Source organism: Centropristis striata, chromosome 1, assembly GCF_030273125.1.
Source record: "Centropristis striata isolate RG_2023a ecotype Rhode Island chromosome 1, C.striata_1.0, whole genome shotgun sequence".
Classification (NCBI taxonomy): domain Eukaryota; kingdom Metazoa; phylum Chordata; class Actinopteri; order Perciformes; family Serranidae; genus Centropristis; species Centropristis striata.
In genome coordinates, this window is record NC_081517.1 from 18,926,809 (window position 1) to 18,945,192 (window position 18,384).

General features: G+C 38.7%; 2 protein-coding genes across 4 annotated transcripts in view; both read left to right on the plus strand.

Moving 5' to 3' along the window:
* Window positions 1-2,729, plus strand: part of LOC131972011 (collagen alpha-1(XI) chain-like) — a 41,875-nt gene extending 39,146 nt beyond the window's left edge. The window contains exons 65-66 of the mRNA XM_059333727.1: window positions 1,473-1,706; window positions 1,793-2,729. Of these exons, the coding sequence (XP_059189710.1) occupies window positions 1,473-1,706; window positions 1,793-1,939 (381 nt within the window). The 3' untranslated portion in view covers window positions 1,940-2,729. The remainder of the gene's footprint in view (window positions 1-1,472; window positions 1,707-1,792) is intronic.
* A 2,185-nt stretch (window positions 2,730-4,914) lies between these two features.
* The window catches only part of LOC131972815 (noelin-2-like), a 33,668-nt gene continuing 20,198 nt past the window's right edge, over window positions 4,915-18,384 (plus strand). The window contains exons 1-3 of one of the 3 annotated variants that reach the window (XM_059334565.1): window positions 4,915-5,071; window positions 6,035-6,386; window positions 16,317-16,466. In XM_059334565.1, coding sequence (XP_059190548.1) covers window positions 6,321-6,386; window positions 16,317-16,466 — 216 coding nt within the window. In that variant the 5' untranslated portion in view covers window positions 4,915-5,071; window positions 6,035-6,320. Of the gene's footprint in view, window positions 5,072-6,030; window positions 6,387-9,420; window positions 9,976-16,316; window positions 16,467-18,384 lie in introns of those variants that run through there. The other 2 variants (XM_059334556.1, XM_059334548.1) reach the window with 2 other exon arrangements.

The window sequence follows — 18,384 nt, forward strand, 5'->3', positions numbered from 1 at the left end:
TTTCCAGCCGACCTGGGCCTGGTTGGGCAAATCATAACCAATAATCTAATAAGGGGCGTTTTACAGATGTTAAACGTTGAACAACAACTGGTGGAGTCTTCCGGTTTTGCATCAAATACGTGAAGACGTCAGTTTGGAATTTTTGTAGACAACCAAGATACTTTACCATTAGGTTGACTGAATCTTGTGCAGTTTGCTTTTACACTGTACCTCTCTATAAAAGTTTAAATATATTCAAATATTTTCTATCCATACAATGTAAATTTGGTGCATTGCCAGCCCACCCATTTATATTTCAACAAATATAATCAAATGTGTTCAAAGATTTGCAGCCGACAAGAGTCCTTGCACAGCAAATGACCCCAAAATTATCAGGGCAAGTCAAATAAAACAAACGTATTTTTAAAAGTATGTTTACATATATATTTAATATCTTCAATCGTTACATTTTTTTTTGATAAATTAGCAGCATGGCTCTAAGCGAGATCAATGTCTGTCTATTAGTTGGTCCATCAATTTGGTCCATCTCAACAAATATTGGATGGGTTGCCATTGTCATGACATTTTGTACAGACAAGTACAGTTTTCAGAGGATGAATCCTACTGACTTTGGTGATTATCTCACTTTACCGCCAAAGGCACCAGCAAGTCCATGTATTTAGTTATTAGTGAAATATCTCTAGACGAACTATTGGATGATTTACCATGCAGTATGATACAAACATTTAATGTTTGCAAGAAAAGAATGTAACAATTTTGGTGATGTTTTTCATTAAATTCCAGAGTCACAGTCAGCATCATAAACCCATAGGCCCCTATAGAAGTACACCCCAGATGTTTCACTAAATTAGATTACGGGTGGATGATTTATGTTTACAGGTGCATCTCAATAATTTAGATTATCATAGAAAGGTTTATTTTTGTCAGTAATTCAATTCAAAAAGTGGAAATAACACATTATATATCTCCATTACACACAGAATGAAACATTTCGTGTCTCACTTTATTATATTTCTTATTATAATAATTATGGCTTACATTAAATGAAGACCTAAAATTCAGTGTCTCAAAATTTTTTAAAAAGTAAGTTTAATATGGAAATGTTGGTCTCTGAAAAGTATGTCCATCTATATGACTCAATACTTGGTTGGGGCTACTTGGGGCTACTCGAACTACTGGAAATGGACTTTTCCATCATATTCTAATGTATTGAGATGCACTTGTGCATTCAGATTTGGAGCACATGAGAGCTGATCCACACATCTCTATTACCCATGTCTCCCTTTGTCATGTAAGCTTGAGAAGACCTGGTTGAATTAAGTGCACTATAGTTCCATAGCTTTATCCCAGTGTTTCCCATTACTCAAATCTGTTTTTCCTGCACCTGTTTTATTATAGGATTGAATGTACACAATTTACAGTGTACACAACAACCTTTCTGCATACTTTAAACGTGCGTGGTTCTCCCCCAGATTTCCTACTCTGGGTCGGACGAAGTTCCAATCCACGTGGTCCAGTTGACCTTTCTGCAGCTGCTGAGCGCCACAGCCAAGCAGACCTTCACCTACCACTGCCTCAACTCTGCTGCCTGGTTGCACGTCGACACCTACAGCCACGAACACGCACTGCGCTTCAGAGGCGCCAACGGGGAGGAGCTGACTCACGAGAACACACATTACATCAGTGCACTGTACGACGGGTGTCAGGTGAGTACCACAGATATACATTTGATCATAAACACCTGCAGTTTGTGTAGTTTTTTTGATTGTTCCACTGTGTTTCTCTGCTGCAGACACGCTCGGGACAAGAGAGGACGGTGTTGGAATTTGATGCTCCGCTGTCCAACACGCTCCCAATCATTGATGTTGCTGTGTCTGATTTTGGGAAGGGGAATCAGAAATTTGGTTTTCAAGTTGGCCCAGTCTGCTTCAACGGTTAATCGAGCCGGCGGAGGTTATAACAGGAGTAATTTAATAGGAGAAAGAGCCATGGACACTTTTTTACATGCAGGGAGAAAACTACATTCAAGACTTACCTGGTGCCACATATTTATAAGTTGATTTACCTACAACAGTGTTCCTTCACCTAAACATTCATTCTGTCATACAGATATTAATTAATTCACTCTCCTTTATTCATCTCATGCATTCTGACTCTCATATTGTGCTTTTGATAGAACTGCATCAATATATTGACTGTCAATCACATCTTCGGTTACACACTTTTTATTTTTCTGTCATTCCTCTTTGAAGGACTGAGTGGGGCTCTCACTGTTGCATTCATGTCTGTTTATACATTTATCAATCTGTGCACTCTATTTCCACGTAAGGAGATCACACACAAGCCTTCAAACATTTTGGTCAGTGAATCATAAATACACATTTCAGCATTCACCCAACATGTTCTGTGATATCATCAAACCTCAATTTGCTGTGTTGTATTTGTTTGTTGTTGTCATTTTGTTGTTATAATTATCTGTTATGTGATGTATATTGGAGTGTAATTCATCACGGTGCTATTACGTGGCTCCTTGCGGAGTACATTTCTTTGTAAAAGGGAACTGGGGCAGTGCATTTTTTTTATATTGTGAAGCTGTGTTTTATATTTCTTCAACATAACAAACCAAACTGTGGTACATGATTGCCTCAAGGTCATTCTGTGCATAGTTGTGTGGGGAAGTGACTGAGTAACATATTTTAATAAAAGTACATAATGTACATTTAAGTTAATATGATGAGATTTAGTTTTATTGTTTGTTAAGCAAAGCTGACAGAGGAAATGTTTTTGGAGCAGAGAGACGCACCATCTGCTGCTCTCCAACCTGGGATTCCCTTCAGTGAGCTGTTTTTAGTTCTGCACTTTCATGTGACTTTCAGAATATTCACACTGCACTTCTCATATAATGGTTACAGGATGCTTGATGACTACATACAGTATAAATCATGTCAAAGCATTTTTTAGGAATGTAGTTGTCAGTCAGCCCACCACTTTGACTGAAATATCTATCTACTATTGGAAGGATTGCTATTAAGACTGGTACCGACATTCATGGTCCCCAGGGGAAAATGTGTACGATTGTAGTGATCCACTTTTCCTTTTGCGTCAATTTGAGGTTAACATTTTATGTCTCCACGCTGGCAAGAGCTGTGTTATGGTGTCAGATTGTTCATACGTATGTACAGTCATGGAAACAATTATTAGACCACCCTTTTTCTTCAATTTCTGGTTCATTTAAATGCCTGGTACAACTAAAGGTACATTTGTTTGCACACATATAATTATAACAACAAAAATAGCTCATAAGAGTTTAATGGTTAATTAATGGTTTTCTTGATAATAATCAAAATGAATATCAAGAAAACCATGGAAAACGGCTAGATACATCCATTATGACTTCTGGCCTTAACTCAAGAATTTCAGATTAAGAATCCCTTATTAGTCGCACTAAGGGGAAAGTTAAACACCATTACCCCTTGACTTGTCAGTCCTGGGATTCAAACAAGCAACCCTCCGATTCCCGATTCACCCAGTCACTAGGTGACCTCCAGTGCCTAGAAGTTGCTAATTATGATGACATTTCAAAGTAGGTTAAAATGAAGTGATGCCAGATTCACTTTGACAACATAATGTTTTGCAAAAACCCTTTTCTGATCATTATTTACGCCATAACTCAAGAACAATGGGTGACAGTAATCTTGGTTGCCCACCTCAAAAGCTTCCATGTTTGAATTGTCCACTGTCATGGCTACATGAGTCTGGACCATGGACTATAAAGATTATATATTTATATATTTATATACAGTATAATCTATGGTCTTGACAGACATGGATGTAAACTGCAACTGCTTGGCGGAAGCATACAACTGCAAGGTGGTAATTATAGTTAAATGTCTCAACTTTTACATTGATTGTCATTAACTTTAGTTTTTATGGTGCAGTGAGGACTCATCCTAATGACTTCCCCTGACTTTTCCCTCAAGCTGATTTTTATGGTCTTAAGTAAAATGTCTCCATGACTATTTGGTTGCTCTATGCTCTAAGACCTGCATTTGATCTATTATTTCTTATATTCATAAAACATTTTATGGGCTACTTGGAGACCACAAATTAGGTATATCAATTAAAAGAAGTACATATGACAATGCACTAAATGTCTGAAAAGGTTGAGGCCACTCTATTTAATGGTTCCTAACTGATCAGTACAAGCTTAAACTATATTCTGAAAGCAACCGGAAACCATTGAAGGGATAATAAAAAAGTACACTCTAACTGAGTACCAGGTAAAAGGTTGAATTCTGATTAGCGGTTAAACTCCCATAGTGGTTTTTTGAAAGTGCAGAACATGATGAATTCAAATTGAAATGAATGCATGAATAACTTTCTTTAGGTCAGCAGCACACAGACCTCTTGTACTTGCTCCTCAAACGTCAAATTTGAGTCAAAGATAATTCCTAAATTCTCTGGCAGGGAGCTGACTAGGGGATGGCATAGAGCCAGGTTTTTCATTCATTTCCACTCTCCAGTGAAATTGTGTTTTAAGAGGTGTGTGTGTGTGTGTGTGTGTGTGTGTGTGTGTGTGTGTGCTATTTTGTATTCATTGTGCACTACAGCTGGAGGATACATCATTCATAGTCTCTGTTCTGCCCTCTCTCCGCTCATTCACCCTGTTTTGGTGACCCTGATCTTTCTCTCCCTGCTCTTCTTCTGTCTACTCTGACATATCTACAGTACATCCAACACTGGAAACAATGCTGCTGAAACTTTAATGAGAGGAAGCAGATGAGCACCAGGAGCGTTTAGTCGCTAATTTTTAACAATTAAATATAAATGTCATGACATGAAAGTGGGGTAACGTCGTTGTTAACAACACCCAGGGCGGGAGCTAGCATGAGAGTGTGCATATTTTATAGCTACTCTTTGAGCTTCAACCAGGGCAGGTCCAACACTCTTTAATATTTTATTCCTTTTTTAGTTTGTGTACTGATGATACATGTCAGTGTCTATAGAGAGGATGTGAAAGGCAAGATGAAAAGTAAACGGAAGACGTTTTATCTCCTAATTACCATTAATGGTAAGCAGTTCAGTTAGCGGTGTGGCTAGTGTTAGCAATGTCAGTTGGTCCAAATTTTGTTGGAACGGACATTTATGGTCCCTTAAACAATAATTTGGGCGATTATTTGACTTAAAACAGGCACCAACAGTTAGTTAAACTTTCATGACATAACAAGTTAAGGCTAAAGTTTCATGCTAGCTAAAGATTAGCATAGCTAACTGTGAGCTAAGATTAGCATTAGTGGTTAGCTTAGTCTACAGTGACGCAATATGTTTGAAATACTCAATTTAGTAACATTTGACAATGTTTATTTAACCATTGTAAATATTTTGATTCAAACTATGATTTTTCTAGATGTAGACTTGCCTTATTTAGCTATTTAGCTAAGTTAAATCATTTTACTCTAGCCGTTGTTAGGTAAAGTGAGTTGTTATGATATTATTGCCAAAACTGAGAGATAGCATCAGCACTAGCTACTATGAATAAAAATGAAAGCTGCAGCTTAATTAATTAATCAGTCAATAGTTCAGTGTGTGAAATGTCAGAAAAAAGGGGGGCATGACTTAAACATTTTCCTAATGCTGTCCAAAAATAATGGATGTAACGAAAAATAGCACAATTAAGGGGCTGGAACAAGGGACTGTTTGATGTTTTTCCTTGAAAAGTGACAATTAATCTATTATGAACATAATTACTAATTAATTTTCTGTCAGTGGACTAATCAGTGCATCAACCTAATTCAAGATTTTAATAATACCCAGCCATATCTCTCTAGTACAACACTGGACTCTAAACATAACATATATCCCCACTAGTGTCTTAGTGTAACTTCATGAGGTCAAAGGTAACATGCAATCTTTCACTCACAAGTGCAACCACACACCTACTATTAAACTGTATATCCACTGCCTGTGTTGACGTAACAGATAATCATCCTTCCCTCCAACTCCTCCTTCCCCTCTTTCACCTTCTCTAAGACAGTTATCCTCTTCAGTTGGCGCCTGAATGGCTTTCCTCAGCATGCAGCCAACACCAGGACTGTGTTCTTCTTCCACAGCCAGAGGGGATTCAGTCACTCTAGTCAAGCCACTACAGTAGTTCATAACCCCGAGGCTAACTAAGGCTGGTGTACAGTCCCCAGTGGTACCTGAGGTAGGAGCTGGAGTCTCCTAAGTGCTCTGCAGGGTCACGGCGTGTGTTTTGGTCTTAATGCCTGCGGTGAGCCAAACCTGGGTCAAGACTTGAGAGACCTGAAGGGGAGAAAAGGATGGAGATGGGTCCACGTGAAGCCTTTTGGGTGCTGCTGCTGCTGTTTACTGTCTGCTCATGTACGGTAAGAAGATGCCCCACCTCCTACTCCTAATCTTTGTGTTAAAACATCACAAGCCAAAATGATTGAAATTTTCCAACTTTGCATCACATCTCCAGGCATACGGTTGAGGGAGATTCATTTATAACTTTCTATAAGATAATCTCTTTCATCTCTTTTTTTGTCAGATCATTATTTTCCACTCTGAATATTTTACCTGGACTTTTAAGCATATACAACGTGAAGTTCAGGCTTGTAATACTTTGGCAAGCTCTTTTTATTGCATTTTTCGATTCCCAATTCAATTATTAAAGCATGCATTTGTTTGCATGTGAAATTAATTTATACTTCCCAAAAAGCACATCTTGTGAAAATTGGGTCTTTTTGAGCCTTTTTCTACGCTGTGTCCAAAAAAATGAAATGCCTCATACATCAACAGCATAAAAAGGACTAGATAAATATAATAGTTGCTGCTAGAGGAGTTGCCAGCATGTTCAGAGTCTTCCTTCCAGTTACCTCTAAAATCACATGATTGTGAATTTATTTTTCTCGGCTTTGTACTCAGAGAAAACATCTTTACCTTTTATTGTGGGTTTTAATATGCCCTTTCCAAAGCTCATTGTTTTGGCTTATTAGTCTGGGTTTCCGGTTCTCTTTTAATCTTATTTGCTCATCTAAGATGCATTTTGCAATTTTGCTTTGAAAAATTATTATTATATATTTCTCAGAAGTGCAAACAGAGCACTACCTGAGTCAGTGACCATAAGTACCCTGAAGGTGTTTCACACGGCTCAGATGTCATGTCAGCTCTATTGTGGCCCTCCATCTCCTGAAGACTGTGTTACCCCTAAGTGCTGCTGATTGAAATATTCATGTTAGTTCAGCGTATTCGCTGAAGGGCTTTTTATGTATAATCCATGTGTATCCTGGGGGTTCTTTACTGAGACAAGAAAGCCTGAGCTTGTAACTGCTGATGAGAACAAAGGCAAAATAAAACATTTAGTGTTGGTTAGTTAAATTGTCGACACATAATCGCTCCAGGCGTTAAGCACAGAGCAGCCGTGTTCTTTTGTAGCTGAGTTTCATCGCAGTCTTGTTATCATACCAGGAAGTGCTCTCACACATCAGTTATTAAAACTAATGTTCTGTGGGGGGTCTTGGACGCAACCCCTATTTACTAGCTCAAAAAAGTGCTTCACATAATTTCATCAGCTTGATTAGTGCTAGTGCAGAAAAGGATGCATTACTTCTGTCTGGTGTTTGTAGCTGTAAAACTTTCCCCTGATATCAAACAGAAAATTCAGCTCTTTCTATTTCATTTCCATCTTCAGTCTTACATTGCTCTCACTCTTACTGATTTCCGTGGGGGAGTGGGATTAGATTTTTTTCCCAAACCAATCACGAGAGAACAACATATCCACTTGAAACTAACGTCATTGTGAATTGACACTGAAGCAGCCACGATAGCAGCAGCCAGGATCTATCCTGTCTTTAGCGATCACCATTGTTGTGATTGCTCCTCCTTGTTTCCGGCACACAGCTTGACAAGGACTGATTGGCTAATTGTTATTCCCCCCACTGTTTATTGGATCAATCGATTTAAAACCAAAACCGGTTAAATACTGTGAATTTACACAACTCTACCTGTAAAAATACCAATTAGTCTATTTGGATTTCAATTATTGGATTTTATTACAGTTTATACATTACAAAGGTCTCTTGAGTCTCCTTGACCCCAAACATAAGTAACTTCTCTGTCTGTAATTTTTAGCAGATAAAAGGAATACATACATTATTTGTTTATGCATAGCCCATATAACATAGAGCACGATTTAGTATTTTCTATGTTGTGCATTAACAAAGCTTCGTAGTAATTCCCTTACTGTGTCACCTTCAACAAATGTGCATGCCCAGTTTGTGGCAAAGTGAGTGTGGCATTTTTTTTAATGAAATACTGACTAAAAAATGTATCAATAATTATAATGATCAATATTTTCCAAATATTTTTCGGTCTCATTGACTCATTGTTTCCGCTTTTAAATGTTTGTTTTTATTTATTCATTGTCAGGAACCAAATACAAAAGAACAATACTGTATTCTAATGAAAAACAACATTTTGCTGTCAATTTGTGAAGTTCAATCTGCAGCGTCAATACAAAGTTTAGTGTATTAATTATTCATAGACTTACTGCAAAAACAACAGTATTTAAATAGTATATACTGCGTACACTTACTATGAAGTGTGGAGTTTGGCCATATTTCTTCTCCGAAGCCGATTTACTAGTTCTGTTTGATCTGCAGTCCCTTGGCAGGTCGACACACAAATACTCATGTGGCACATTGGCTGGATTTTATTTTGGGAGAATGTTGCTCCCATGGAAACGCTGCAAACACACATCAAATAAAACATCCTCTGAACATCTTGTACATCATCTCATGTTTTGATCAAATCTAGTGTAAAACAGCTTGCATACTGAGTTTGGGGCATGGGAACACTGGCCACATGGGGGCAGTGTTGCATCAGTCTGTAATCCACATGAAGCACATATGCACACACTAAACACACATAAACACACACATACTCACACACATACACACACATACACACAGACCAGGGACAGGTCAATTTCAGACCATTGTGCTTTCATGTAGGCGTTTGCATTTAATCAATATAAAGGAAAATAGGGGAATACGGACAGAGAGGGAAAGAAAGGAATGCATTCACTGCAATAATGGTGAAAATGGAAAATTGGAGGTCAGAACTCAGGAACTGAGAAGAAAATGAGTATGGGTAGGACGGGAGACACAAGAAAAGAAGATACAGTTTTAGCAGATTCTTGTTATCTTAAATTACATTTTATATTATCCGCTTCTCATTTCGGAAATATTGTTGAAGAGGAAAATAAGCTCATTTGATGAAGAAGTTGAGAGAACAGATGAGAGCCTGAGTGAGAGGCAGAGATGGAGGAGTGTGTCGGAGGGAGGAAGAGAGGGAGGGTGGAGAGAGGGAGAGGCAGAGAGTTAGTGGATAAATGAGAGAGCAGCGCTGGCTCAGCCACAGCGTCCTACTGCCAGGCGAAGGAAGGAGTCCAGGGAACACACACACAGATCAGTAGGACCCAACCAGCTGTTTCCAGGAGCATCTCCTGCAGCCTGAGCCGAGCGTTGGATGTTTGGACTTGATTCGTTTTCACATGGAGGCATCTGGAGTGTCTTGTGCTCCAGGATTTATTCTCTAACCTGTGGCAGTGTTGGAGTGGAGACTTCAGCAGTGGGACGATCCCGGCTGTGGCTTTTTTGGATTCTAGAGCTTCAAACTCATGCTTTTGTACACAACGTTTTACCTGTAGCATGATGTTGTGTACCCACTGTTTTTAGAATGACTGCTGTTAACAGTTTGGACTGTGTGTGAGAGCCAGCCAGAGTTTCTGTTTGTGTGCGTGGGGTGTGTGAATGTGTGTGTGTCAGGATGAGCGTTCCCATGTTGAAGATTGGCGCGGTGCTCAGCACCATGGCTATGGTAACTAACTGGATGTCCCAGACTCTGCCGTCGCTGGTTGGGCTCAATGGAACCGTCATTTCCCCTGAGGGCACACATGAGCGGATCGTCAGTGTATGTATTCTGTACTATATATTCACACTATATACACACACATGCACACACATTGCATGATTTTTTTTTCTAAAGCAAGGCATTTTGCCAGCAAGTTTGTCTTTTTTATACTCTTCAGTTTAACAGCACAGAAGATGTTTTTTGTGGACCAGCAGCTGAAGTTATCTTGTGTTCTTTCTGTGCACACTCACATTGACACTCGCACTTGCAAAAGCTTTCTAATGTGACATTTGATTAGAGAAATTGCTGCTTTTGAATTGCAGCAAAACAAATTACAAAATCTAGAATAACAAGGAAAAAGGAAGTCAAATTTAGGGATCAAAACAATCAGGAACATTTAGCCTATAGTACAAGCAGCAGATATTTTATCTGTTCATTGGTGCAGAAAATAGAGCAGAGACTAAGAAAGAGAAAAAAGAAAAGATGCTTAGAGGGACAGATTTAGTACATTTGGGAAAAAAGAGCACAGGGTGTTGTCAATATGAAGAATAAATAGCACTAATAAATAAATAATGCATCTGTTTATATGAGTCATAAAGAACACATGTACAGTCTGCATCCCCTGCTACACACACACACGCACTTACTCACACACACACACACACACACACACACACACACACACATACACACACACACACAGAAGAGGGGTAATAGGATTGCGCTCTCTCTGACTTACTGGGGTGATATTTCTCCTGGGGAAGGCTGACTCACCCGTGGGACAGCCAGCGATTTGTTGCCCTGGCAACACCTTGGCATCTCAGACATGCTGGTAGATGCTGGACCGCTACACATATAGGTCTCTTTAACTCTTTATACATACTGTGTCCCTGAGTGTGCGTGTGTTTGTGTTTATGTGCGTGCTGGGGCTTTGCATGATTTAGCTCTCTGGCTGGAGAGGCACCTCACAGCTGCTATGTGGCAGTACTTTGCAAGTTCAGCAAAGTGCATGCAGTCTCATGCAAGTAGACGCCTACACACAAACACACAAAAGAACTGGCTGAGAACAGATGGAGGTTTTAGAGGGGCAGTGTTTCTACTCCTTGCTATGTTAAAAGATGACAGACAGAAAATCTCTTAAATCTTAAGCTGTTTTGTTACTGTATATCAGTTTGTCAGTGTGTGAGCACTTACAGTTGAAATGCTACAAATCTGTGGTTCAAAAATGTCTAAATTCAGACCTTTGGTTTTTACATTTACTCTGCCAACTGGTTTGACCCCTTGTTGTGTTCAAAACTGGTTGTTATTTAGCACTATTAGTTATATAAAAGTGGGCTTTGTGTTATTTTTTCATGCTTTTGCACTGGAATATTTCTAAGGAAAGTTTTGTTTTTGGGAATTCTGAATTTTTTTTCACAATTTCAATATAAAAATTGAATCTGTCGGTCTAAATCTGCATGAAAAAGCTGTATAGATGCTGTAAGTAGAAGGAGTTGTTCTTTCCTATCCAACTGTCTCCCCCCCTGTGCTGTCAACAGAAACACCGGCGTGATATCTTCATAAATTTGCCATCATATTAGAAGTATTGCTGCTAGCACACGGCACACTTTCTTCCCGCCATTGTCATAGGTAACATTAAATCCAAGTTCTTGAACTGTACTTTGTCTTCCCACTTGCCATTTCAAAGACTGACAGCTGCACTCACACCTCTTCCACGACAATGAAGTTTCACTGAGTTGTCAGCACAAGGCCATTTTTCCTCAAAAAGCTTTTCTAACATTTTTTTCTGTGCAGTCCTTTTAGACTTGAATCTGCGAGGCCAAAATGAACTGTACAATACAGAAAGACCCTGAACTGTAACCAGCGAACCAAACAGATTTTTTTAATAGAACTGTTCCGCCTCTAATGACAACATCTCGACTTTTAGACTTTGTGTATGAAATAGGCTGTTACACTTTTTTTCAGTATTGCATTTTGTCCCATCTATGCCTCTTATCTGCTGAATTCTTGCAGGAATTCGGGTCTGTTAGTTCTCTGCTCTCGCTCTCTCTATATATTTGCTCTGATCACAATCAGCTGAGCTGCCTGAGTAGATTTTTATCATTTTTCCCTTGTGTGAAATGAGCCCTTAGGTGCCGTATGTCCTCCTCTGTTTAATTACATCGAGCAGTAGGCACAAACGATGCTTATATTCTCAACCCATCCACGTCCTTCTGTTTGAAACCCCCACCCCTCCACCTCCATCAGCTCCATTGTAATGGGACTTCAAGGTTACCACACCAAACCCAGCTGATTGATTTATCAGATGTTTCCCTCCAGGCCTCCACCTCCCCCTCCCATACCTCCCCTCACGTCTCTATCCTCCCAGCTTCCTGCTCTGTCGTTATTCTTTTCAGGGTTTGTAGGGCAGCTTCTCAGCCAGATTACTGTGACAGGCTGGTGTGTGTCAGGTTGAGCTCAGCGTGCCTTTACATTGTTCTTAAATGTGAACACTACTGTAAGTAGGTCAAACTGAAGACCTAGTTAAATCCCACCAAAATGAGCTCACAATTTCACATGTCCCCCCGAATGTAATGTGTTGTGAATTGGGTCAAACGTTTAGGCCTCAGGGAACAATTGCTGTCACCTCAGCACTACCTAATGAGGTTCCAAATAACCCCAAAACATTAAAAAAAGAAACATGTGTCATTATATAACAACTTAGGTGGTATTTTAGGGACTATTGATGAATGAATGTGTCTTGCTGCAGCCTTGAAAATCACATCAGCAAATAAATGTTGTTCTCATTCTAAAGTATTTCCACAATTTTTTCAACTGAATACCTTGAAACAACCACTGAAGTCATTAATGTGGCACTTAAAATGCCACTGAAATTAGGCTGCTACTGAAAAACTTCATTTCAAGTGGTGCACTTTCAAAAACTACAATTTAAACCTGCAGTTGGCATTATTTGGACAAACTGATAACGTATTGGGAATCTACTTTCTTGCCTGACAAAGAATGAAGACTTAATAACAGTTTTTTAGGCTTAAAAGCAGGTTTTTTGGATAAAGGGTGATAAAGCTGGTGACGCTAAGCAAAGTTATTCCACTTTTCGCTCAAAAATGGAAGAAAGATTACAAAATTATGCAATGTGGAAGCACCCTAGTTCAGGCAAAGAATAAGATCAATAGCAACTTTAAGTTGTTTTGGGATTAAAGTGTTCATTTTTTAGGTTGTCCTGATCTAGAAGCAACCTGTGTCTAAATTGGATGGTTAAGTGCAGACACTAAAATTCAACATGAATGTTTTAACATCCCGGCCACCATGGATAATTAATCAAGTCTGAATGGAATCCACCTAACCCTTCTGTCAGTCATCTGATCAAAGTGTATAATTTACCTGGAATTCAAGAGAGATCAAGAGACCAAGTATCCTTGGATGCCCTAAAGTTTGAATTTTTCATAAATGTATGGCCATGATTTAAATCAGAATTTCAAGTGAATAAAGCTTTTTGAATATTGGACGCTTTTAATTTTTTATCTGAATATATGAACCCTAAAAAAACAACTTGAATGCACCTCTTGAAATTACCTAATGAAAAATTAATAGAGGGGACAGTGTCACGACATTAATTCAGAATAATAAAAAATAACAAATGAAGCAAGGTACTACTACTATAATTTGCTTCCATATTATTCTGGGATCTTTTTTGTCTGAACAACAAAGGTGGAAATAAACAAAGGCGAAAGCCTATTCAAGTAACAACATTATATGCATAACTTGATTGTTTGGTGAAAGAAAAATGGTATTGTCTAAAGAACACACACAGTATCTTGATGAAATGTGTATTGAACATATGAATGAAATGGTTCCAGCTCGAATCGAAGTGAAGTCGTGCATTAGTATGGACTGTGAGTAGTGAGAAATCATGTTTTTGTTCAGATTTATGGGTGCTCTGGGGAGTCGGTGACTTTTTGCCAGCGAGAACAGCAGCTCCGGCTGTGGATGCAGGGGGTGGAAAATCTCCAGTTCTGCTGCTAGCTTTCCTGGACACAGGCATGTGGGAGATGTCACAGCTGATTTTAGCTGCACACGAGAAATATCTAATTTAGACACAGCTGTCTTTGGTCCAGTCAAGTACAATAAAGTGGGTAGAACATGCACAATCCATTTTAATATTGTTGTGCTCTTAAATCACAATATGTGTCCAGTCAAGAGCTCCTGAAATCCCGCTGAGATTCACCAGCAAGATGTAGTTAAACATTTTTGAAAGGGAAATATTTGCCCAGACTTCTAACAACAACCTGACCTGAATACCATGCTGAGAAGCTGAGCAAATGTGTGTTAAAAATGCACAAAAGAAACTGCTTCAGTATTATGACTCATTGGGTTCTTTCTTTTTTTACACAAAAGAGATTCACACAAAATGATAAACAGCAAACACATGAAGGTCAGTCAAATAAAGCTTTAGCAGTCACTTAAGTATTGCTGCCTTATTAATGTAAAAAAAAAAAATCTGTCACCTTCAAATCAAAAGACAGACATTTTTATGAGGATTCCTGCATGTCTATATATATAACACTTCTGTACACTGATACTATATATTATATACTGTTTGTGAGTTGTAAGCAGCCTGAAGGAAAAGAGGTCCTGAGGGATGTGATTTGAGGGCAGAATATTCCATAACAGGCTTGCCAGTGCTCATAGAGCTTGTGATGTTTGCACAATATGGTAGATGGTACATTTGATGAACTTACAGTATGATATCTGAGTGAATTATCTCATACAACTCGACGGAAAGGGACACAATTTAGATTTTATAAATCAAATCGAGCTGCAATGTTTTAGAGGTAGCTGGAAATTACTTTCCAGAAAAACTTGGCAATCATTGTGCACAAGGTCAGTGTGGCCAACTTGGCACCTTTCTTGCTAGATTTAACACCTTTTCAGACCCTGCTAGCGTTTTTATTTCCAAAAAGCAACTAGCAGCAAATTTAGCAACTTAATTACACCATCAGGGTAAAAGCAGGTAATATATTACACTGTAATATATTCCCATATGTGCTGCTCAAAGTCACAAATCACAGCCCACTGCTCCTCTGCCAACACCACAGGCTATCTCTCTCATTTTGCTTCATGCAAATTACGCGCAATGACATCAACAAATGAGCATAAGGCGTCATCTGATTCTTGGAGCTAGTGCTAGCTACTTATATTTTGGAAAAAAGAGTTGGAAACACTACACAAGGTATATTTAAAAGGCGTCACAATCGTGATCGCTTTGCCTAATCTGTAAATCACTTGATTATTCTCTCAGTTAATCAATAATTATTCTAGTCTATAGGATGTCATAAAAATGTACATTAAGTACTTACCCACTATCACAAATAAAACATTTGTCTATCACAGATCCAAAAGCCTGCAGTTGCTTTGAATACCTTGTTTTGTACAAAAAATAGTCCAACATCCATGTTGAATTTAATTTATTGTTTTAATAGAGCCAGACAGATATATATGCTGTCTGATGTGTGCCGCTTGGTGTGATTCAGAAATGGTGTTAGCTATTTATGTTTTTTTCTCTTTTTTTCAATAGCCAAAAATTGACTGTAACAGTAATGATGATTATTTAGCTATTTATTTTATTTCTACTTATTCTTTATTTAATGAGTTATCATTTATGTAATTGGCTGACAATGTAATACATTGTTTGTATAATGTATAATAATGTTTAAAAATGTACAGTATTATTTCATAAAGTTTTATATTTGAGCTCTCTGGCTACATTTGCAGAGTGGTGATAAATCGGTGCACAATCCACTTAAAAAAGGTCTTTCCAGTCCAATATACCTGCCACCATATCGGTTATCAATGAATATCCCTCCTCTAGTTTTTTATAAGCGAAAGTAGCCTGTCATGACATTCTAGAAGCTAGAGAATGTGACATTTTGCCATTTTGGTTTAACTTTAAAACAATAATTAAGATGGATGATTATTGACTTATTTGTATAAGACTAGTCTCACATAGCCAGACCTATATCCACAGTGCTGTCAGAACTAAATTTCTTTGCCGTCTGAAATAGGCGCCCAATGATGACTTAATAAAGAAAGTATGAAATCTAACAAGGCCTTAAAGACTGTGTGGCTTCTGGAGAAATTGTTGATGAGTTTCAATAAAATTGTCTTCAAATTTAAACATTGCATCAGCAAGAATGCAAAACTTCGACTGAAATGCGTTTACAAAGTTGTGTTTTATACAGTTCAATAGACATCATGTTTATATCCTCAAAAATGTGAAGCAAACAATTACACCCCATGATTTAAATTGAGTTTTACTTTGTTGACCCTCTCCTTTGTTGAATGCGTGGCTGACATGGCTTTCCTGCAGAGACTTCATTAACGCAGAGCTTGTTTGTGTGCAGGGTTTGTACCCAGGCTCAGAGGAGGGCTGGCAGGTTTACAGCACAGCTTCAGATCCTGACGGCAGGTGTGTTTGCACGGTGGTCGCTCCGGCACGGAACCTCTGCAAACGAGACCCTCGGAGTCGACAACTACGCCTGCTGACTGAACAGGTGTGTGTGTGTGTGTGTGTGTGTGTGTGTATTTGTTTGTGTTTGTCTCTTGACTCTGAGTGCATCTCTGCATGTTTCAGTGGTCAGCATTGCGATGCAGCACAGGGGAAAGGCAGCGCACTGGAATGAAATATTCACTGGACTGTCTCTTTGTTTTGACACTTGCAGGAACACACATGAACAGACACACACACTCTGAGGTTTCACTGACAGATGTATCCCTGATACATCAGTAGCTGTATCCTCTAAAGACTCCCAGTCATTCAACATGCCAAAAGAGTTTAAACTCAAAGGAAACACTGACGGATGTGAAAGAAACACTTTGTTCTATATTGGAGGGTGCAGCATTTGTATGCATGGATGTTTATATATATATTTATATATGTGTCTTTATGGGAGCATAGGCATCTGGCTGCCTGAGCACATTTCTCTCAATGTATATGTGCTTCCTGAGAGAGAAATAAAGGTGATTTGTGACAGAAGTTGATGAATTATTGAACACCATCAGGCCAGCAAACATTTCCCAAAGCATGCACCACTGCCAGGCTCACACATCAAGATATATACATCCTGTTTTCTCGCCAAAGTAAAAGCAAACTGCGGCACACTAACGATAGCATCGTGAGGATTATTTTCATTCACTGCTGGTGTTGCATCCTGTACTCTACTTACACAAATAGAGTAAGAAAAAGATGAACACTCTCTGAAATAACTTCTCTCTCCTCACTCTTGCTCCTGTTGGGAGGCTTCTGTATTTATGAATCTTAATTAGCTCAGCGTGTCTCTGGAAGTGACACCTAGATCCTGCTGAGTGTGTGAATGTGTGTGTGTGTGTGTGTGTGTGTGTGTGTGTGTGTTTACGCATGTTTTGCACAGATTTATCCCCTCATCTCCGGCCTCCCTAGCATGTGTTACAGTTGGAGTTGCGTGGGTGCTTTTTTTTTCTGAGTGTTTGTTTATTTGTTTGTTTGTTTGCATATCACTTCTAGATATCTGGGTCATTTTTTATAATGGGTTTTCTGTTTTTTATGCTTGTTTTTCCATTCAGTATCAAAAGAGATTTTAAATATCTGGTAGCATTTCAGGGTGGTTAATGCGAAGAAGCGTGGGAGTGTTTGTTTCTTTAGAGCAGAACAGACTGTAGGTGAGAATCTCCTGCTTAAATAGATCTAATGAGAAGCTTCTTCAAAGAGAAATATGATCTCTTACTTTGCATAATGTTGTGGAGCCATGGTAGATGGAATATTAAAGGTCGGTACCCCCTTGAATATAGAGTGCACATAACTCCCCCCAAAACACATTTTCTTACATATTTTTGGTTTTATTTGTCAGTTTTTGAGCCATCTGTTCCGGAGATTTCAGCTGCCCCCGCTTTAAAGTTGAGATGGAAGAGATTATGCCTGTGGTTCTCACAGTTTTGCTAAATCTAATCATATTTCAGTAGCTGTAACATTCCAGAATCAGATTACTATGAATATTTGAACTGACATTTATGCTGCCCTGAGGATGAACCCTAATGATTTTGTGATCCGGTGTTACCACAATTAGATTTTATATGTTGCTGACACTTATCAGAGTTAATTTGAATTTATCAGTTTTGGACAAATTTTTGCAGAAGTGTTCATGATAATATCCATCTGTGAACTGATATTGTGGTAGGCCGCATGCATGTGTAGTTGTAAGTAGAGCCTTCATACGATATGAGGCGCATGAGGAGATTGTCCACTAGTTAATGATTCATGCATGTCGTTCCCTCAGATGGATTAAAAAAAACATAGACTGTATAAAATATGACGTAGCCCACAGGTTTCTGAATAGAGGAGAGGGCGCTCAAAGTGGGTGGTTTCTGTGGCTCCAGCTGTTTCCATCTTGACAGTGCCTTTTCTCCTCCAAACTTCAAGCTTATCCAAAAAATATT